The sequence below is a fragment of the Otolemur garnettii genome, unplaced genomic scaffold (genome assembly GCF_000181295.1).
Source record: "Otolemur garnettii isolate 467f Iridium unplaced genomic scaffold, OtoGar3 scaffold00121, whole genome shotgun sequence".
Lineage (NCBI taxonomy): Eukaryota > Metazoa > Chordata > Mammalia > Primates > Galagidae > Otolemur > Otolemur garnettii.
Window position 1 is genome coordinate 1,516,747 of NW_003852516.1, and position 24,192 is coordinate 1,540,938.

General features: G+C 37.4%; 1 protein-coding gene across 3 annotated transcripts in view; it reads left to right on the plus strand.

The window, feature by feature from the left end:
* Window positions 1-24,192, plus strand: part of MSR1 (macrophage scavenger receptor 1) — a 72,515-nt gene that overhangs the window by 25,869 nt on the left and 22,454 nt on the right. For 2 of the 3 annotated variants that reach the window (XM_023517808.1, XM_003797676.2), the window contains exons 6-8: window positions 464-544; window positions 5,155-5,235; window positions 9,885-9,938. In XM_023517808.1, coding sequence (XP_023373576.1) covers window positions 464-544; window positions 5,155-5,235; window positions 9,885-9,938 — 216 coding nt within the window. Of the gene's footprint in view, window positions 1-463; window positions 545-5,154; window positions 5,236-9,884; window positions 9,939-19,952; window positions 20,938-24,192 lie in introns of those variants that run through there. The other variant, XM_023517809.1, reaches the window with a different exon arrangement.

The window sequence follows — 24,192 nt, forward strand, 5'->3', positions numbered from 1 at the left end:
AGAACTACATTCTTCTGCATAGAATATTGTATCTAGATTCCCATGACATTTCTTGGGCAATATCTAAATATATGTCTTCCAACAATTAATCTATAGCTTAGAATTCTACAGTTAATTGCATAATACCTGGTAGTGAAGATTATGTAAATAAAATTGTAGCCAAAAAAACACATGACACTCACTTATAAAAGAGATGTTAATGGTATTAACTTAAAATGATACAGTTATGAATTATATATGAATATATAATTATGTATAAACATAATAGGGGTTATGGCTTCTTTATCATTGCTTTATTCAATAGTAGAGTATTTCTGCCTTTAGGAAAGTCAGTCCTTGTCATTCTGTGTTACTACACAACAAATAAATGACTTTGGATTTCCTTATATAACTATCTTGATAGGGGACAAATGCACTCTACCTATGCTTTGCAACCATGCTCAGTCACTGTAATTTTTTAAAGGTCCTCCTGGACCTCCAGGTGAAAAAGGAGACAGAGGTCCTCCTGGAGAAACCGGTCCACAAGGCATTCCAGGTGCAAGAGGTATGGTAACTATAACTATTTTATAATATTCGATGATGCTAGGGAATATACATCCATGTATGTGTATAGGGAGAATAGTTATTTTATTTGTCTCCTGTGATGTGTGTGTGTGTGTCAGAGAGATATTCAGTGTTCTAGTAGCCTAATCATATAATATACTGAATAGAAAGCATTGACATCATTTTTGAAGAAAAGCAAAGGCTTCATTATCCAGACTCACCGAATGAAGTTGCTCTTAAGTCTAGCAAGTGCCATCTGTATCATAGACCGTGACAGTATATGGCAGACCTAACTTTAGATTGTATGTGAAGGGAAATGGGAAAATCACCTTTGCATTGAAAAATTACAAGTTATCTTAGTTTTAAGACTTAAAAAAATGTGTATTAGTAAGTTATGAGTCAAAAGCAAATTGGATTATATTTCCTACATAGTCGTTGAGAGGAGTATTTCTGCTTAATCTCATGAAATCAGAATGTAAATACAGGCTAAAATATGGATGACTTTTACCTGTGCTGTCAGCCACTCTGTATTTTACTTAGAGCCTACATATTTCAAATCATTTTCCTCTGTGTTTAATCTTGAAAGCAATATTGTGGAAGAAGATACAGAAAAGAAGGGAGAGCAGATAATATGATTGTCATGTCACTTTTGGCTGGAAATAAATATTCTGCATACTGTTTGAAAATAGGAACTATGTCACACAGTCTGATAATACCTAGAATGGTTTGTGCTGCCAAAAATATCACGTCCTTCATCTTATTTTTCTGCCTTTTGAGTATATAAAATCTTCTTTCTGATCAATGTATTGACTAGCCCAGGTTACACCAGAAAAACAATTTTTAAAAATGAAAAGCATGGCTCGGTGCCTGTGGCTCAAGTGGCTAAGGCACCAGCCACATACACCTAAGGTGGCAGGTTCGAATCCAGCCTGGGCCTGCCAAACAACAATGATGGGAGCAACCAAAAAATAGCCAGGCATTGTGGCAAGCGCCTGTGGTCCCAGCTACTTGGGAGGCTGAGGCAGGAGACTCGCTTGAGCCCAGGAGTTGGAGGTTGCTGTGAGTTGTGATACCACGGCACTCTACCCAGAGGGGCAGCTTAAGGCTCTGTCTCAAAAAAAAAAAAACAAAAAAACAACAATGCTTTGAAATACGTCCTTCATTTCCTAAAGGAACCACATAATGGGCTGTAAGTGCCCAGTGGTATCAATGACAAGAGTGCCCGACCTATAGGCATGGGAGGGGCCACCTACCTAAGAGGCCTTAACAGAGAACTGAAGGTTTCTCTGATTTCAAAATTTTCACCATCACCCAGTACCTCTTATTTTGTCTACATAGCCTGAAATTTCCAGCATTGGAATAAAGCTTCTAAAGGAGAAAATAAAGCCCATCTTAACTGTGGAGATCAGAAGACAGGAACCATATTTTATTAATCTTCATATCCATATGTGTTTATATTCTATCCCACTGCTTTCTGCAGTCGTGGCCCAGCAAGGCCTCTCCCTCCAGCTTCAACAAGAACAGAATCCCTAAATACACACTTTAGCAAGAAACTCTGTCAGTGGCAGGCTGCTGCTCTGTGCCTTGCTATTGAAAATGGGTTTCTTCTGGAGGTAACAAGTTGTGTTAATAAATCCAAAAATGTCAATGCTGACTATGCATATGTATTAAATAATACCAAATATAGATGTTGTCACAAAAAGCTGCTGAAAATAATGATTATAGTGCTGGGGAGAAAGATGAGGGGGAGGAGGGAAGAAAGTTAATACAAAAATGTTCATTACCCATCAGGTACTTTTCTAAGTATTTTACATTTATATTAATTTAATCATGTCAAACTGATGATGTCAAGATAAGTATTACACTCATTTTAGAGGCCCACCGGGAGGTTAAATAGTCAATCATCAGCTGGTAAGTGTCAAGGCTGGTGTTTAAACCCAGATGGGCATGACTGCAGAGTCAGCATAATTAACCAGTCTACTAGACCACAGAAAGAAAATTGAACAAAGGCGTAGGAACCCAGGACATGTGAATATTTGTCAGACCAGACTGAACACAAGTGATTTGATCTGTCTAGGTTTATGGCCCTGCCTCTATAAAATGATGGATTTGGAATGGATAACGTAAGGTCTCTTGAAACTCTTACATCCCAGGGCTGGGATTCTGTGTAATTGTACCCATATGGCCTGTGAGTTAGCAAACGTGCCAGACCCTTTCAACTTGTCACATATGATTGTAGAAAATTAGCTTATTTCCACCTGAAAAACTCAGAAAATCTAGCCTACTGGAATAAAATTGAACGCTTCTATTTAGAAGCATTCAAACATCATTGATCATAAAATTACCTACCTCTATGGGCCATATAAAGTCTGCTTAAACATCTAGACTAGAGAACTAATGATCCACTGATTTCTATGAAAGTACCCCATGTGCTTCTTTTGTGGGTTTATTTGCTCACCTATTGAAAATACACATAATTCATAGTCAAACAGCGATATTCTGAGTGTCACTGTAACAAACCCAACAAGTCATCTGAGAGGCCCTTTCTCTTCCACCTGTCTAAAGCATAGTTTAAGACACTATCTCTTTTATTTCCCAGTTTTTTCTAAATTTACAACCTGTAAAATTATCTTCTTAATTTATCTGTTACCCTTCTTGCCACGTCTCTCTCTTGTTTAGCTACACTGGGAGATCTGTTTGGATAAGGATATTTTATTTATTTACCAATCCCTCTCCCTCCTCCGCTTCCTCCTCCTTCTTCCCCCAACTTGAACTGAGTTGTGTTTTTCTCATGTTTTTCTCTGTATTAGTTTGTCTACTAACTTCATATTAGTATTGAGTACATTGGATCCTTGCTTTTCCGTTCTTGTGATACTTTACTAAGAAGAATGTGTTTCAACTCTGTCCAGATTCATACATACAGATGGAGATGTAAAGTCTCCATCTATTTTTATAGCTGAACAGTATTCCATGGTATACATATACCACAGGTTATTAATCCATTCTTGGATTGATGGGCACTTAGGTTGTTTCCACATCTTAGTGATTGAAAATTGAGCAGCAATAAATAGTCTAGTGCAAATGCCTCAATAAGGACATTTTTAATTCCAGGAATGTATAAGACCAGCAAAATATGCATGCTCAGTAGATATTTGTTGAATTAATGGAGAATATAGTAAAATGGGGAGTTATTTGTGAGTAGAATTCTATAAAAACTCTGAAAAATATGGGAGAATAGATTCTTTTTTTAAATAAGAGAATTTAGTATCAAATAAAAAAAAATTATTTGTAAATTTGAGCCACAGATCTCCATAACTACATGAACAGAGATCTGGCCACTTTGCTTATATAACAAAGGAAGGTGTAAGGTAATAGATCAGCTTATCCTAAGAATAGGTGTTAGGTCATTTTTTAGGTTGTGAAATGCAGTTAATACATACTTCAAAGTATAAATAGAGTTGAAATGTCCTGACATCACTAATATTCCTAAACATTATTTATCATTTTTTGCCTTCAGATATCTGCTTAATATCTGTTGGAATCAAAGTTTCATACTGCGTTGAATAATATTTCTTAACTATTTAGAATAATGTCCTTCTTAAAATGAGGACTTCTTAGAGGATAGTTGCCTAGGATCTATATGATTGAGCCTCAAAAATGATCTTTAATGAAGGAAATGTGAGTAAGTCCTACTCCTGGAATTTGCAAATTAAAAGCAACACTCTAAAAGGTTAATACTGAAAAAAATAAGTATAATCAATGACTCATAATGTGCCTTCCCAAGGAGTCAATAAAAATTTTGATTAATGAGATCTTTGTAAATTGATAAAGACATTTAAAATAAGACACAAACTATTTCACAGAGTGTAGCTCAAAACACTAAGCTCTAGAATAAAATATTTTATTCTATAGGAGTATAATAGTTGCTTCTAGATGCAGTTCTTTTGAGGTCACCATGGAAATATGGAGTATAGAATGGTCATTTTCAGTTTTCTTTTAAGCATCCCTCGGATTTTTATAAGTGTATAATGTATACTCATAAGCAAATCAGTGGGGTGTGTGTGTGTGTGTGTGTGTGTATTTACATTGTTTGAGATTACAGTAGAATTTGTAAAATCGGGTCCATGAAAGATAAAGTAAGATGTTCCAGCACTAGGACCTCAATTTTTTTAATAAACACCCTGATGCTTTTCATTGTCTGGGCTGTTTTTTTCCTATGGTAAACCTTAAGAATTCAATTTTCAGCTTATGCACTTTAAAGTTACCATTGCAGCTACAGCAAAATCCTTCCATTTGATGTTTCCTGGTTGACTACATAAGCCTCAGGTTAAAACTCCAAGTTTTATTTTTTTCTCTACTTTTAGTGCTGCTAACAATGTTATTTACTATCTACAATATGCTGGATGCATGAATGTTTATCCTTATTACTTATCTTCTAGTGTCACATACAAAATGTTAGAAATGATACTATTCTTCTGCTGGAAGATTCGCCTGTTTCACATTTATTTATAAAACTAGATGGTTTCATTGAACTCTCAAATCTGTATAAAAAAAATGAACTGTTATATACTTTTTTTCTTTTCTTTTTTTTTTTTTTAACTAACCACGTAGGTCCTCCAGGTCTCAAAGGTGATCGAGGAGCAATTGGTTTTCCTGGAAGTCGTGGATTACCTGGGTCAACTGGAAGGCCAGGTATTAAGATAATGTGTATTTTCTTTATAGAATACACAAAAGTAACATCAGTTCGTAAAAATATAGTAGAACCTCTGTAAGTTGACCACCCAAGGGACCCGTAACAAACTGACAACATGAAGAGGTGGCCAACATAGGGAACCAGGCCTACTGTGCTGATATATACATGTGGTGCATGTCCAATCTATGAAAATCTGGTCAACTTAAGGAGGTGGTCAATGTAGAGGTGGTCTACTACAGATGTTCTACTCTGTATATATATGTATGTGTACATGTATTTTTTTTAGTTCTTGGATAATGAATAATGGTCCTTATTATATGAATAGTAGCATCCACATGTAGTTAATCTTGTGGTTTAAAACATTTTGAAACTGATTTCTGCCCACCCAAGGAAAGTTTCCATGGCCCAAAGGAAAATAGTGTAAAAAAAAAAAACCTGATAGGCTTATAAACTTTTTATCATCATAAATCATCATGAAGAACGCTATCTAAGAAAAAATAGAGTGAAAAGACTGGCAAAAAAAAAAAAAAAGAATGAATACTTCTTTTCGTTGTTGGTGTTGTTGTTGTTGCAGTTTCTGGCCAGGGCCGGGTTTGAACCCGCTACTTCTGGTATATGGGGCTGGTGCCTACTCCTTTGAGCCACATCTGCCGCCCATATGAATACTTCTTTAACCTCCACTGGCCAAAGTCTACAATGTTATAGTTAGCAAAATATAGAAACGTTTGAAATCTAACCCTTTACAAAATACACTGCCTGCTATTAGCTCTCAGTGCTTAGTAATCAACCTTGTTTATGCTTCAAAATGTACATATATGATGGTATAAGTTCTAGTAGCTATGCAGGGAACCCAAGCTTGAGTAGCGAGCTTTGCACAGTCATTTTAAAAGCGGATACACTTGTTGTTTCCTAATTTCAAAGTAAATTATCATTAAGAAATTAGCAGCATAGCTGGTTTGTCATTGTACAGCTACTCAGGAGGCTGAGGTGGGAGGATGACTTGAGTCAGGAGAGGCTACAGTGAGTGGTCTCCCAGAAATTTTCTTACAATAACCTCTCTTCTTAAGTTTAATAAAAAGGATAATTTTGTAAAGTCTATGTGAAGTATATACTCTTTGGGCATATATAATTGTTCAAAATGAATGAACAAATCATTCTTTTGGGCAATTAGACATTTGTCAAGGTGTTTTGAACTTGAACTCCATGGTAACGTGTAGTTATTCCACTTCCATTATTTTCTTTCCCCTCTTAGAGACCGACATAACAGAGGATAGTACATATTTGAATCCCAGATTCAAATTCTACTTTCCCATTCCATCTTATTCTGCCTCGGTTTGCTTATATACAAAACAAGGCTGAGACACATAAGAGAATCTATGTTTTAGACAATCTGTAAAAATTAAAGAAATTAATATATGTCTTAAATTGTCTCAAAATTGTCCTGTCACCGAGCATGCTATATATACGTTGGGCTACACCAGCTCTAGGTTTCTTTGTGCTCTCAGACTGCTGGAGTTCAGCAAATACTCCCTGGTTAATTTACTTGGGAGAGCATTCTTTGATGGATTCCCCCAGCCAGCACAGCTTAATGCGGGTTCACTGTGTGCTGGAGATACATACAGCACAGCTGCTGCCCTCAAGGGGCAGGGGGTAAGCCATTAGCTATCATGGAATGTGGTAGATAAGTGACATCTGTGAAGCTGGGCAAACTGCTATGGGGGTAGAGAGTTTAGAATGATTAATTCTGTAGTGCGAGAAAATGTATTACAGAGGAAGTCGTGTTAGTGCTGTCTGAAAGATGCTTTGAGTTTTAGGTTTGTATTTCTCGGCCTTTAGCAGATAATAGGATCTCTTGGAGGTCCTTATAAAGCAGCTTGGTGAACTTTGCCCCAGAATTCCCGATGTGATAGGTCTGGGATGGGGCTGGCTTCCTTGCCAGTTGGGAGTGCTGCTGCTGACCCAGGGACCACATTTCAGGACCGCATCTTTAGCTGGAGCAAAGGGTGGAGAAGGAGAAACTTTCTAATAAGAAAAGCAAGGAAAGCGGTAAGGAATTCCCAAGATAGCCTTAGGATATTATTTCCTTTTTAAAAGGAAAGACTTTTTAAAAGACTCAAATTTGGTAAAGCTGGGAACACCAGTGCCTTGCCTGGTGCAGCTTTAGTTATATTGCAGATTAAAACAAAGAATGATAGGGCGGCGCCTGTGGCTCAAAGGAGTAGGGCACGGGTCCCATATGCTGGAGGTGGTGGGTTCAAACCCAGCCCCGGCCAAAAACCGCAAAAAAAAAAAAGAAAGTGGCTATGATCATATAAGTGTTACATATGAATGATGTTAAAATGATACAAACATTTATATTTATTTATAAGGAGGTAAGACATTTCATTTACCACCTCTAACAGAAAAGTCATGGTGTATGAGAAAAACCAAAACAAAAAATAAAATGGATTTTCTATTGAGCACAGAATCCTACAGCTAAAAGAATATTCAGTGGATCTGCCTTCAGCTGTTTCTGAAGTATCCAAGTATTTCTGTTCTCAAGTATCCAAGACAAATTGCTGAATTAAAAGGCTTCCAAGAATAAGGCCTCATCTCCTTTTCTTTAATTTTGAATTAAACTTGTTAAAATTAGAACTAATCAGTTACACCTTTTTTAATCCCCCTCAACCAATTTTTAAAAACATCTTTAGATTTTTTCCTCTTGAACAGTCTGAAAATTTGGGGTACTTTGTGCTAAAAATATTTTTGCCAATTTAATAGTGCCCCAAAGGACTCAATCATAATTAAGAAGTGAATTTAGTGATATAAAGTATAATAGCATTAGGCAAAACAATCAGAGAATTAAAAGTGCTCTTCATTATACTTTGATACAGAATGGTTGGCATTTCATTAAATCTTGAAAACAAAATTTTAATTGGAAATAATTTATACCTTTTAAGCGCCTCAAGCCTCACGCTACTCATTACACATTAAATTATTAATATCCTAAATTAGGGGCCAGAATACTTTTCTAGAAGCTGCATAAAGATGTATCTTCAAAATAAAGCATAAAAACAAAATAAACTAGAGAAACCAAAAAATAAGTAAATACATATTAATAGTAAAATTAAATGCATTTGTACTACCGTGTTTCCCCCCAAATAAGACACTGTCTTATATTTATTTTTTCTCAAGAAGACACACTAGGGCTTATTTTCAGGGGATGTCTTCCTCTCTGCACTGAAATGCATGGCAGGGCTATGCAGATATGCTGCATAGCCACACCTATCACTAGGGCTTATTATCGGGGTAGGGCTTATATTTAACAAATGCATAGAAATCCTGCTAGGGCTTATTTTTGGGGTAGGTCTTATTTGGGGGGAAACACGGTATAACAGTAAACTGAGATGAAAAAGTCCTTTTCTCTCATTCACTGAGAATAAAATCACAAAGAACAGATTCTAGCTAAGCTTTGAGAGATGAAGAGCAGAAATCATTGGAGCTACCATCTCTCACATACGTCTCGTATAGACAAGGTGCTTTATGACCATTGTGCTAATTTCCAAGGCAGCTTTGCAGTGATGGAAGATATTATTTTTTCCTTTCGTAGAAGAATAAACTTAAGGCTAGAATTTTTAAAGACTTGTCCCAAGCCACATTCCCTAGCAAATGGCAGAACAAAATAATTCAAAACAAGAATTTTTAAAACTGTCATTATTTTTCAAAGTTCATGATTTTTAAATGACATCCTCTGAACTCTTGGATGAAAAGATGCAAGTCTTTGACTCGTTGGTGAGAGTCAAAAACAAGCCTTTGATTTAGAGGCTGACGACAGTAGGTTCAGCCCTGCATTTATGCCAAGATGATAAGGACTTGCAAGGTATCTGATGACTGTTGGAAGAAGAATCAACAGGCAAGGGCAGCGCCACTTTCATGAGATGAAATTGCCACCATTAATAGCTCTTTTGGGTCTAAAGAAAGCTCTCCTGCAGAACTCTGGTCTATAGGTGAAGTTGACCTTCATTAGCACAAGGTCCAGCAATGTTGCCACATTCATTTGAAGTCCTGACCCTTGTATGAAATTCTACTAGTGGTACGATACCCCTGTGCAAATGCACGAGATTGCTCAAAACCAAAAGTGCCCCGCCTGAGGTTTGGATGCTCCCAGGTTCTTCCTACCTTCCCCATGACTGAGGTTATCAGAATCTCAGCATTCCCAGAAATTCAATTCATTGAAAATCTAGTCTTTGGAATGCTCCACTTTCAAGAAATGCAAAATAAGATAAATTGTGATGCGAATGGAAAAAACCAGGTGTGGGATGTGATGGAAGGCACTAGGCTTCTGGGGATGGGAGGAAAACAGAAAGAGGAGGAGAGGACACATGAATATAATACAAACTCCTTACATTTCAGCGTTGCCTCTTGTAGGAAAACTGGAGGTTTAGTGCCCTCACAAGTAATTTGAAATACTAGCACATGACAGGGCTTCAAAAGTAATATCTATTAATCTATTATTATTATTATTAGCACTGACATTATTGTTACATTTAAATACCTGTAGGCTGTAATGCATTGATGTTTTTGATTACCTTGTATCTCCATTTAAACCAACATTGTGAATTGCCCTGGTGAAAAACATTCTCTCTTTTTTTTTTTGCATTTTTTCAAGGAAATCCCGGACAAAAAGGCCAGAAGGGGGAAAAGGGGAGTAGAAGCACAACAAGTAAGTGCATAGTTTTTTGTTTCCTGTGTGCATCTTTTATAACATCTAAGCTTGTAACGTTAGTGATCTGAGCTTGAGATAAATTTCAAGAACGTCAGTATTGATCCATGGAGATTCTAGGGAAACCAACCGCTGTTTTCTACAAACAAAGCATGCTAATTGGAGTAAAACAAATAGATCATATTAAGCGACTCTTTCAATCTCATTATCCATTTGTGTTTTGTTTTTGTGATGAGCACTATTTGCTAAAAATTCCACACAGAAAATTGTTCCATTTTCAAGTCAATTTCTATTCACTGAGGGAAAATCAAGCTTATGAATAAAAACAATTACAGCCTCCTTACTGACCGAGCTAACTGAAACCTCACATAGAAGAATTTGGATAACTTAAGAACTTTGAAAGATTAACTCTGCCGTGGCTGGGATTTTTTTGTTTTGTTTTATTAAAAACTTTGAGAAGTGCTGCCCCATGCCTTAGACCTTTAAACCTGCAACTGAATCTGACACTAGGAATCTTTATCAGCAGAATGCTGACCTCATGTTGCAATGAAAAAATCTTTCAAGGGGGCTGGGTGCCTGTCCCTAAACGGTTAGAGCACTGGCCCTGTGCACTGGGGCTGGCGGGTTCAAACCTGGCCTGGGCCTGCTAAACAAAAGAAGAAGAAGAAGAACAATCTTTAAAGTGGATGGTAGCAGCAGCTAAATATTAGATGTCTTCAATTGTCATGCCATGAGTAATTGGTGTGCCTCCTCTGATTGTATAATGATGGAATGGAATAATTATAAAGAGGGATGAAGAACACCAACTTGGCTTCTTAGTATCAAATACAGGCTTCTCCTCCTATATTCCCAGTAGGAGCTACATGATATGTGTGTCTATGGAAATAGTGACACACCCAGAGGGATCATTATCTTCACTTATTATGATGAATCCCTTTATGTACCAAAGTCTATCAGTCTCTAGTAGTAGTCATTATCTAAAAATGTACAGTACCAATTTCTCTTCCTTAGTAAAAATAATTATTTTAGGCTCGGCGCCTGTGGCTCAAGCGGCTAAGGCGCCAGCCACATACACGTGAGCTGGTGGGTTCAAATTCAGCCTGGGTCCACCAAACAACAATGATGGCTGCAACCAACAAACAGCCGGGCGTTGTGGCGGGTGCCTGTGATCCCAGCTACTTGGGAGGCAAAGACAGGAGAATCGCTTGAGCCCAGGAGTTGGAGGTTGCTGTGAGCTGTGATGCCACAGCACTCTACCCAGAGGGACAGCTTGAGGCTCTGTCTCAAAGAAAAAAAAATTATTTTAACCTAATACTGTGTATAGATGTCATGTTTTGACAAGTTGGGGTATGGTTGAGAATCCCAGCCATTAAAGTAGCCATTAGAATAACCAGGAAACTTTCTCTTCCGTTTTGTTAAGATTATTAGAATTTATATAAACAACACTGTAATTCAACAAATATTAGACTGTGTACAGTTGTATTTTGATTTTTGTCTACCAAAAATATTTAATATGACTATAACAGGTTCAGTTAAGTAAAACAAATAAGGTAATTATTACTTTTAATAATTTCATTTTCAATTACTACCTGGAGAAAAGACACATTAGATAAAGGCTTCTGAAATAAATTAGCAGTAAAGTTACATGGGAGGTAGAATACACATGTAAGTGATGTGTCATAAGGTGAAGACTTTTCATCACGGATTCCTTGCAGCCACCAAATCAGTGGAAGATTTGAGCACCCTGCTTATGTTGATATTTTCCGATTTTGTTTTAATCAGCAGCTGTATCCTTGTCATTTTTTGTGTTTAAATTCTATGTTTCAGTTTTGTTCATCTTAAGAAATAGCAAATTCTAGGCAGGGAATATGCATTCTTTTTTTTTTTTTTTTTTGCAGTTTTTGGCTGGGGCTGGGTTTGAACCTGCCACCTCCAGCATATGGGGCCGGTGCCCTACTCCTTTGAGCCACAGGTGCCACCCAGAATATGCATTCTTATTTATACATAGCTATGAAAGATAGCACATTATGCTATCATAATAGAAACATAATTATCCCCTTAGAATTTTTTTTTATTATTGTTGGGGATTCATTAAGGGTACAAAGAACCAGGTTACCTTGATTGCATTGTCAGGTGAAGTCCCTCTTATAATTGTGCCCCACTCCCAAAAGGTGAGTTACACACCACGAACCCTCCATCACCTCCCTTCCTCCCTGTAACACAGGGTATTACATTGTGTGTCTTTTGAGCGCTTTAGTTAGTTAATGACTAACTCTGTTGTTCTCATCATATTCAGACAATAGAAACGTGTGTGTCTTTTCTCATTTGTGTCATTTTTTTAAGACGGTCACTTTTGTCTGCTGTAAACATTTTTTGCCACCGATCTCCCTTTTTTCTCCTTTTCACTCCATTTATTTTTGGTTAAGATCCTCTTCTAAGTTTCTCTTCCCTATCTTTATGTGTATCTTTATCTCTACCCTTATTTTTATCTTTTGTTTGCTTTATTTCCTTTTCCTGGGGCTTCCTCCGAGCTTCTGAACACTGTCTCTAGTCAAACGTGGCCAGTAGAAAACTTGTCTATTTTTAGTCTGTAAACAGAGCGCCCACACTGTCTCCTGTTACCCGAGGTTATCAAATGCTTTGAATATATTTTTCAGATACGTTCAAAATGTTTTTGGTTAGAGTTTTCATGGCTCTTTTGGTATTTATGAGCCAATTTATTTTTTCTTCAAGATGTCAGTAAGAGAGATGTTCTGTGTAAAAGCGTATTTAGTCCCTGAATTCCCCCTTCATGCCCTCTCCATGTAAAGTATAAAACAACTCCATGTTTAAAAAAGAATCATATACATAAACATCCACTATAGTATGTTGTGCTTTTTGCTTTAGTTAGTATTCCAATCATCTGTCTACGTCATTACATAGGCCTCTAACTCTTTTCCCTCAATAATTACACATTATTATTTCATTATACAGCTGTACCGAGATTACCATAACATAGTCATTCAATCCTCTAGTCCTGAACACTTAATGATTTTTGTTTACGTTGGTTTGGCTTTAATAAACAAGGCTACATTAGTCATTCCCATGTGTGATCTTGTGGGAATACTTTATTTAATAGGGAATTTGCTATAAGTAGAATCAATGGTTCAAAGGTTATATACATTTGACAAGTTGATGAATTCTCATAATTGGCTCTAACAAAGGCTGTACCAACTTATGCTATCTGGCCAATTTCTCACATTTTAAAATTAATTCTGATATATGAAACTTTTTATTGATTTATTTTAATACATTTTAAAATATTTTTCAGGCATGATTTATATATAATAACAGCAATCATCAATTGCCTCTTTTACATAGGAGTCAGGACCAGGGCAGCTCCCTGGGCCCTTTTAAGGTCAGTTGGGTTGGGCGAGACGCCTTCTGGTATTTTCTCATTAAAAGGCCCTTCAGGTTGTACAAGTCACCAGCACAGCTGACTTTTAAGATCCTTTTGTGGCTTCTTCAAATGACCTTGGTTCCTATGACATCCCTGACTTCCACATGAACTTCCTCTCTCTGGTCCTTGGTGCTATTTAGGCCTCTGCTCCTTCTCTTTACTCCAGTTACCCCACCTTCACCCCGATCCCCTAGCACCATCTGCTGCTCCAGCCAGTCCTCAGATACCAAGCAGGAGCTCTCTGCTACCCACCCACCTAGACTCTTGCTGAACCCACTTTAATCCATTGGATTCTAGGATAAATCTCATGGGCGCTGATGAGATGTGGGTTCTTTATATTCAAAACATTGTTCACAACCAGGAATAAGGAAGACATAGAAGAAAATCCATTCATTCAATCATTTATTCACTCATTCATTTAGCATGTTAATTTTCTTACTACCGTGAGTTGGATATAACAGCTAATAAGATAAATATTGTCCCTGGCCTTATATAGTGATTGTCCCTGAGAGACCTACAAGGATAAAATAAAATAATATATAAAAGGGCAATTATAATATATCAAAGTTATACGGTGGGAGGAATATGGCCAGATAGATATTCAGAGGAGGTGAAGATTTTTGAATCTCTTAGAATATTTTTTAAAATTTATTTTGATTTATTGACTTAGTTTCCCTTTTCATATTATTCTCCAAATATTTGGAGCATATTTCCTTTTTAAATTTCAAAATGAGGTAAAGTGGAACTTGGACAACGTATTTAAAACATTTAAACCAAACCCAAAACTTGTTTTCTTATTTTACTTGGCCATTTCAAACGAAAACATCTCGATCACTTCAAAAATAATGCTGATTTCTTTTGATTCCAAAAAGTTCTTTGTGTGTGATGCTTCAAGAATCTATATATACCCCAAAGAAAAAGAAATACTTAGTAGAACTAGAGATATTTTATATCAGTGAAGAAAGAGGAAGAAATGAGGAAAGAGAGAAAGTAAGAAAAGGCAGACAGAAAAGGAATAGGAAGAATGTGGGGTTCCATGTTATTTTGAGTTTTTATTTACTGATTAAAAGACTGTTTTCACAAGTCTTCTCTCCCTTAACTTTGAACACGTAGTTTTCACCATTGAGGTTCTAGTAGAATTCTGAGTAGTGTGCTCATGGGCGTCTCACCATTCCCACTTCTTCCCTTGTAAATTGGACATGTTAACTCCCACCTCACAGCCGTGCTGTGAGGATGGACTAAGATACTGTGTGTGAAGATGCTCTGTAAAACTATAAAATACTGTGAGGATGTAAGGGATGGTCCTCAGCGGTCTCTCCAACCTGGAACTGCTATTCCTTGCTGGTAGAATGCAGACATTTTAAATCTGTAATCAGAACATGAGTGAGAGCAAAATGAAAATGCAAGAAGCCAAATAAATGTCCTCGATGAAAAGAGAGATGCTAGAGGAAAAGAGAAGATTTTATATTAGATAGAGCAATGCAAGTGTGACCAGAGCACAAATCAGAGAGTTTGTCAGAGCTGAGCACAAGAGCTTTAGTTATAAATAAAAGAAGCCACTGAACAGAGTGCATGCCAGAGGCCAGAAGCTGTCAACAGGGGTCAGAACAAAATGTCAGACTAATAAAACACGAGTCCAGTCTCCGAAGGACAAAGCATGAGCCCAAGACACTGCTGATGAGAAAGTTCCAAGAAGGGTTGAACCAAATTAGAATTGTCAACAGTACTCTGGGTTTATGTCTACATGACACTAAAATCTCCGGGGGGCGAGGGGGAAGGAGGAATTAGCCAGTCTTTTAGATAGTCTTAAATATTAGCAAACTAACAACTTCGAATAGCCAGTTAATGCAAACATCTAGAGATAAGTTGAATCCTTTGCCAAGGATTTAATTTGATGTGACTTCCTATCCCACTCTGCACTGGAGACCAGGTAGACCCATGGGAAACTATTCAGCAGACTTTGGTTCACATTGGCCACAGAAAACCCTGATCTCAGAGATTCTGGGAGATAATTCCAGTGGATTTAGCTCCCTAGATTGTTAAGTGTGAAATACTAATCCAAACTTTTCAATTTAGGGGAGAAAGACTTCTTTTCTCTCTATTGGCAAAAATAGATGGTGAATGCCCAGTTCAACTGCAGCAATTACAGCAACTTTAATAACAAATAATGGTGGCCAGGCATGGTGGCTCACGCCTATACTGCTAGCACTTGAGAGGCTGAGGCGGTGGATAGCCTGAGTTCCGGGCGGGAGACCAACCTGAGCCAGAGTGAGACCTCATCTCTAAAAATAGCGGATTGTTGTGGAGGGCACCAGTACCCAGCTACTGGGAGGCTGAGGCAAGGGAATTGCTTGAGCCCAAGAGTTTGAGGTTGCTATGAGCTATGACATCATGGCACACTACCAAGCAACAAAGTGAGACTGTGTCTCCATAAAATAATAATAATAATAATAATGAATAATGAAGAGAAGTCTGCACAAAGCTTCAATGATGGTCACAATAGACCATCTACTGTGTTCTCACCCAAACTTGAAAGAGTGTGTGTTTCACTCAAGCAGAATTTCTACCATTCAGTTAAACACTTGTGTGAGATCCGTCCTAAATATCCCAGTTGCCAGTGTGTGGTCTGGTAGTATTTCTTGCCAAGATTTGCTTATGTCCAGTTAGACTATAACTAAAATGTGAATTTTGAATTATCATCTTATTTTGAACCCCATACAATAATTTTTAAAAAATCGATTTTTAGTTCATTTGATTTCTACTGAGGACTCAGCTCAATCTTAAATGAAAATTGGTCTTCCCCAAAGTATTCCATTGATCACAGTAAGACCTCCTTCTCCAATCACCAAATAATTCCGATAATAAACATTTAGAGAACCTTGTGGTGTGACAGGTGCTTTTGACGCATTATTCCATCTAATCCTCAGAAGAGACTCTGAGTGAAGCGCTATCAGTATCCCCATTTTGTGGGTTAGAAATTGAGGCTTACTGCTAATTCGTGGAAGAACAGAGACTCAAAGCCAGGTCTGCCAATCACCAAAGTCCCTATAACTCCATTCAATATTCCCATATTCCTGTGCTACATATGTATTGATAGATGTAAATACCACAAACGTGTAGTAATGTGTAGTGTGAAGGGGGTGGAAGGAGGGGGAGAGAAAGAGAGAGGAAGGTGGGAAGAGAGAAAAAAGAGAGAGATTTGTAATAAACACAACAAGCTGGCCTTCTACAATGGACCTAATCATTTGAAGACCTGATAAGAAGATAAAACATTAAAAAATATACAATGTACTCAGTACTACTGTGAAACCAATTTATAATCACTCACATTTGCATATGAAAAATGAAACACAACTTTAGCCTAGGATTAGGCAGGGAAGGGAAGGGAGAGGGGAAGGGAGGGGCGGTGTGTTGATAGAGTGAGGGTCAGCAGGGGGACCACACCTATGGAGCACATTGCAAGTTGGACCTGTCAGGTATAGAACACAAATGTCTTAATGCTGTAATTGGGTGAATGAGGTGAAGGCTATGTTGATTAGTGGGGTGTAAGCACTCCAATTTGTACAAATAATCAACACATTGAATCCCATAATGACATAAATGTATTCATGATCTATGTACAAATGACTTAATAAAAAAAAGAAAACATTCTTACAGCAGATCAAATTCCAAATAAGCATTCTCAATTGATCAGTATTTGCTTATACTTCCACCTTCATAACGTAACTCCAGCGACTGCCTCCAAGCTGTCCCTGAAGCACATTACTCAGAAACATAGACTTCCTGGAATACTCACAGAGCTTCCATTATCACTAATGAGCAGTTACTGATGAGCACCTGGGGAAGAGCTACCTGTTAACGTTCAATCTTTATTTTGGTAACTGGATCAGCTTTAACAGTTTTTGCTATCATTTGATTGTGATGATGTCTTTTATGTTTTTTATCTTATCTCTTTTGTAACTCTACAATGTACTTTCTCGGTAGCTCTAGTTATGAGTTAGCAGAGCTGAAAACACCTAAGCAGTGATGGCTCTTAGGCAACTTAGATCAATACTGCACATTCTCGATAGTTATGTGGTGTTCAAAGCTTTCTGTGATGCCAAAAATTGTTGCTTGCAAGCACACCACATTCCATTAACACAATCGATTAATAGTGTGTGTAACTAAAACAGGCATGCTTTGGAAATACTGTGGGTTGAGTTCCAGATGGTGGCAATCAAGTGAACATCACAATTAAGCAAGTCACACAAAATTTTTGGTTTCTCAGAGCATACAAAGTAAAGTCTATTAAGTGTGAAATAGTATTGTGTTTTTAAAAGAAATAATGTATCTGCTTTAGTATTGTAGGAGTTTATTGCTATATAAGTTCACAATCATGTGAGCTTTCACAGAGCTGTGACCTTCTTGCTGGTGGAGCTTGAGGTTGATGGCTGCTGACTGATTATCACTGTGGTTTCTGAAGATTGGGGCGACTGTGGCAGTTTTCAAAATAAGACAAAATTTGCCACATTGATTGGCTCTTCCATTCACAAAAGATTTCTCTGTAGTAGGATGTTCTGATAGCATTTGATTCATACTAGACCTTCTTTCAAAATTGGAATCGATTCTCTCAAGCCCTGCTGCTGCTTTATTGTCAAAGTTCATGGACTATTCTAAATCCTTTGTTTATCGCTTCAACAATGTTCACAGCATTTATACCAGGAGTGGTTTCCATCTCAAGAAACCATTTTCTTTGCTCATGCATGAGAAGCAACTCCTCATCCATTCAAGTTTAGTAATGAGAGTACAGTAATTTGGTTATTCACATATCTTGAGGCTCCACTTCTAATTCTAGTTCTTTTGCTATTTCTGCTGTACCTGCAGTGACTTCTTCCACTGAAATCTTGCACCCGTCAAAGTCACCTCAAAGGGCTGGTATCAACTTATTCCAAATTCTAGTTAATGTTGATATTTTTACCTCTTCCCTTGAGTCATTTATTCTCATAATGACTACTAGAATGGCGAATCATTTACAGAAGGTTCTCAGTTGACTTTTCCCAGATCCATTAGAGGAATCACTATATCTATGGCAGCTTTAGCCTTAAAAAATAAACTTCAAATGTAATAAGAGAGTTGAAATTACTCCTTGATCAATAGTTGTGTTAGTAGGCATGACAGAAACATTATATCTTTTTATATTTCCATCAGAGTTCAGTTATCAGGTGCATTCAGTGATATTTTGAAGGAAATCTTTTTTTCTGAGCAGTAGGTCTTGATCATGGGCTCAAAATATTCAGTGAACTATGCTGTGGAGACATAGGCTTTTATATAGGCCTTTTTTTTTTTTTCATTTATGGAACACAGGCAGATTTAGGGCCCTAGGGTTTCCAGAATGACAAATGAGTATTTGCTTCAACATGAAGTCATCAGCTGCATTACCCATAACAAAAGAGTCAACCTATTCACAGAAGCTTTGAAGTCAGGCATTGAATTCTCAAGCTGTGACAGTCGTTGATAGAGTCTTTTTCCAGTAGAAGGCTGTCTCCTAACCATTGAAATCTATTCTTTAAAGTAGCCACTGACATCAGTTGCCATAGCTAGGTCATCTGGTTAACTTGCCTCGGCTTCTACATCTCTATTTGTTCCTTCAGCTTGCACTTTTATATTATGGAGATGGCTTCTTTCCTTTTTCTTTTCTTTTCTTTTTTTTCTGCAGTTTTTGGCTGGGGCTAGGTTTGAACCCCACCTCCAGTATATGGGGCCAGCACCCTACTCCTTGAGCCACAGGCACCGCCCAAGATGGCTTCTTTCCTTAAACCTCATTAGCCAACTTCTGCTAGCTTCCAACTTTTCTCCTGCAGCTTCCTCACCTCTTCAGATAATTGAAGAGAGGTTGGGTCTTGGTCTAGATTAGCCTTTGGCATAAAGAAACATTGTGGGTGGTTGGTTGATCATCTGTCTGAACCACTAACTAAAACTTTCTCCATATCAGCAACAAGGCTGTTTGTTTTGTTATCAATTGTTTGTTTACCAGAATATCACTTTTAATTGCCTTCAAAACTTTTAATTGCATTTATAATTTCACTAAACGTTTCACACAAGAGGCCTAGCTTTCAGCCTTTGTTTGCTTTTCATGTGCCATCTTCACTGAGCTTAGTAATTTCTAGCTTTTAATGTGAAGTGAGAGACATGTAGTCAGTGCCTTCCACTTGAACACTTAGAGGCCCTTGTAGGGTTAAAAATTAATCTAATTTAAATATTATTGTCTCAAAGAATAGGGAGGCCCTGAGGAGAGGGAAAGAGACAGATGGGGAAATGGCCAGATGGTGGAGCAGTCAGAATGCACACAACATTTATCAAATAACTTTGCTGTGCATAAAACCATGTCCATAAATTTTATAAATGGTTTGTGGTCCCCTGAGACAATGTCAATAGGAATATCAAAGACCACTGATCACCATAACAAATGATGTTATTTGGTCTTCAAAAAATTCATGGAAAATGAGTATTACACGTATGAAACAACTATGCATGGACTTGAAAAAATCTTGCACTAATGTAAACTTGTACTAACATGTTATAATGTATCTGAACAGGATATAGTTTGGGGCACTAAAGAGTCCTTATCAGAGCAACATGAATTCTGCTAAATCAAAGAAGAAAAAAACACCAAATTTATGATGAAGCTTGCTGGAAGAATGGTAAAATCATCGATGCTTTATGCAAAGCTTATGAGGACAATGACCAAAATTAGCCATTTACAGATAGATAACTGATTTTAAGGAAGGATAAGATGATGTTGAAGATGAAGTCAACAGCAGCAGGTTATCCACATCAGCTTATCAAGAAAGAATTAATCTTGTTTGTGCTCTAATTGAAGAGGACCAAAAATTAATAGCAAAAACAATAGCCGACATCATAGACGTCTCAAGTGGTTCAGCTCACACGATTCTGACTGAAAAAGTTCCTGTTGGTGGGTTCCAAAATCCTTGCATCCAGATTAGCTGGAGGCAAAAGCAGAGCTTTCAAAGGAAATGTTAAATAACTGGGATCAAGAACCTGAAGCATTTCTTCGAAGAACTGTGACAGGAGATAAAACATAGCTTTACTAGTACTATCCTGAAGACAAAGCACAATAAAGGAATGGCTACCAAGAGGGGGACATGGTCCAGTCAAAGCAACAGGAGTCCTGTCAAGAACAAGGTCATGGGGACAGTATTTTTGAATGCCCAAACAGTGATAACATCTGCTTATTATGAGAGTGTTTTGGGAAAGACAGGAAAAGCCGTAGATCTTTAGCAGAAAAACACCTGTGAAAGCATCATCAGAGAGTTTTTTCAGGCAATGTTCCTGCCCATTTCTCACATCACACAAGGGCAATATTGTGAGAGTATTAATGGGAAATTATGATCCACCTGACAGTCCTAATTTCGTTTCTTCTGACCTCATTTTGTTCCCTATTCTTAAAAAAAAATCTTTAAAGCTCCCGTGTTTCTTCAGTTAATAATGTAAAAAAAGGTAGCTCCTTTAAATGCCCAGGACTTTGGCCGTGGACTGAAGGACGGATATCATCCTGTTAACGTGTAACCTTGGTGGGGCTCATGTTGAGAAATAAAATTTTGCTTTTCATTTTCAATTTACTTTTCCCCCAAACTCTTTGAAACCTCTTTGTATGATCATGAAAAGGGCTGAAAGGCTGTGAGAATTTCCAAAATCTGAGGCAGGGACTCAAAGTGATCACAAATGTTGGAAAAATGGCACCAACAGATGTGCTGGTTACAGGGTTGCCACGAACCTTTAATTTGTTAGGGGAAAAAAAACACACAATATCTATGAAGCACAGTAAAATTAAGTGCAATAAAATGAGGTGAGCATATGCCTTGTCAATTCCAACCGAGATTGTCATCAGTTCTGGAGCTCGTGGTTAGCACACGTCTATACAATCCCTATCTCTATTCAGACTCACATCCTAACCCTCACCATGAGGACGGAGACCAGTTAAGTAAACTTTGTAAAATCACACAACTTGCCTCTATGGGGTAGGTCCAGAGTTTTAATCTTGGTTTATCTGATTTTTAATGCCAGCACTTAGGGATAAAATATTACATCTTACCCTGACTTGACCCCTCAAACCAATTCAAAGTCCATTTGCGAAATAAACTAACCCTTGCCACACTCCTAGCAGAGAATTACAAAAGGCGCCATAACAAAGCAAGAAATTTAAGGGAAAGTAGTGTGATCAAAGTCATAAACCCCATTTGCAGCACAGCTGGGACTAGTGCCGGGTCTCCTGCCTTCTAGTGTAGAGACAGAGCTTGTTTACGACATTAATTCCTGCCCCTTCTCTGATGAGTAAGAACTGGGACCTCCTTTGCCGGAAAGCATTGGGCACCCAACCTAAGTAGACACCTATGTGTTGAGGTAATACCATTTTTATTTTTTTTATTAGATGATAACTGTGTACAGTACTGCATTTATGGGGCACAATGTGCTGATTTTATATACAATTTGGAATGTTTACATCAAACTGGTTAACACATCATTCACCTCACTTACTGCTGTGTTTAGACATTTATACTCTACTATTAATACATTTGACATGTACACTTGCAATATGCACAGTAGGTGAGGTCCCACCAATTACCCTCCCTCCACTCATCCTCCCCCCTGCCTGCTTTGGCCTCCTCTTCTCTCCTTCTTTCTGGGCTATAATTATGTTTTATCTTTCATATGAAAGTGTCGGTGATTATAGATTGATTTCCTAATAGTATTGAGCACACTGGGTATTGTTTTGTAAGATTACCCCACATAACAAAATCCCCAAACTACAGATGTTGGTAATACGACTTTTTACAGGTTTTTTTTGGTTTCTTTTTTTCTGTCCTTACTCAAACAAAATATGTCATTCTGTATTCTTTTCTTGTTCCTAAAAGATTATCTACTTTGATTACAATAAAATTGGCAACAGTTTTTTTCTTTTCTTTCTTTCTTTTTTTTTTTTGGCCTGAGCTGAGTTTGAACCCTCCACCTCCAGCATATGGAGCCAACGCCCTGCTCCTTTGAGCTACAGGCTCAGCCTCCCAAATCATCAAGGTTTAAGCTAAGCAAATAGAAGCAGTGTTTTGTGGAAGAGAGAATTGGATTTGCTGGATTTTTGAGACTTTAAGTGATCTGACCCTAAATACTTCTAGGCACCACTATTGGACATGAATTACAATCTCTCCTGTTAGGTGCAGATGTAATGAAGACTATAGACTGTACTGTCTTCTACGAATTGCAGTAAGTCAGTGTGGCTGCATCTGCAGAAACCTGCACAGTTATGAGCACAGACAAAATATAGCCCACAGTGTCATGGAGAAGGGAAATTGACTTTCGATTACCTCCAAGTCAAGGTTCAAACACTCAATTATCTTGGAAAATTATATTCTTTTCATAAAGAGTCAGACAATTCTGTACTGAGTTTTTGGCCCTGCCAATAACTGGGCAGATTAAACTTTAATGGGTCAAATTTGGGACATTTTTCTCTGTAAGAGCCACATCTCAAATCCCCTACCATCTATATGATTTCACGAGCTCCCAGAATAACTTTCAAAATAAATTATAATTAATAATTCCATTATTCCTGCTTATAGAATACTTCACGGTTTAAAACACATTTTTTTCGCATATTGTCACATTTGAAACCTCAGTCCTAGGAGGTAGGTGTTAGATTTATTTTATAAATGAAGAAATGAAGGTGCAAAGAGATTAGATCATCTATCACTGTCTCCACAGCTCCTATGGAGGGACGCTAGGACTTGTGCAAGGTCTGGCACAGGCCTGCATTTCCAGAAATCAGAAAGAACAGCAAAATAATTTATGCTATTTCATGATGGAAGCTTCCTAAATAAGCTCTGTTCAGTATCTTAATGGATGATTTGATTATTTTTTGCATCCCAGGGTTTTAAGTGGAACACAAAATTGTAAATAGACTACACAAGTAAAAGTCTCCTTTATAAAGTTCTAAAATTCTTTCTAAGTAAATCTAGAACCTGAGTGATTTTATAAAGTAATGAAATATTAAATAATAACAAAAATTGCTCTAAAGGGATAGCAAATATCCTAATAGAAGAACAGTATCATTGAAGGCAATAGTATGCTCCTTGCAATGCTAATGGTTTTCTTTAATTGGCAATTTGGAAATCCAGAGGTGGGCCCAGCCTTGTAGCTCATGATACTCTGAAGGGAGCTGTGTGCTGACACACTCTGCTTTTCTCTTCTTTGACTTTATTTTTTTTCCTCCCACAGAGATTTATTCTTAGCAATCACTTCCCTATCGTGATCTATACAAGGGCGGGTTTATTCATTTCAAATTCCAAGTTCTTCTTTCATCTTATAAATTTATCATTTCTTTTAACAAGATTATCTTGAAGTCCTGTCTCATGGTTCGATTCAAAACGGACCCATTAAATGCAAGAAATAACGACCACCTTCTACTTTTTAATTTTCATGCTTTGAAGTAATTTACTTTTACTCATAATTAAGTTAGACTTATACAATATCATCTTAGTAGAGTTTATTTGAAGCAACAAATTTGTAATCTTTATTGTAGTTGTTCAGTAGTTGAACTGTAAGTGCTCAGTATGATAACATGATCACACTAACTAATTTCCAACATAACCAAAATATCTACCACCCGGCTATTCTGCAGTGTTCAATTTGGGGGGGGGTCATTTGGTTCTTTAACATTGAAATAAAATTGTTTGAGCACAAACCGGGTGTTCTCAGGCCATTCCGGTACCTCCTATGTACAGCACAGTAAGGAAAGTAGAGAACAATTATATTCTCCTATATCTT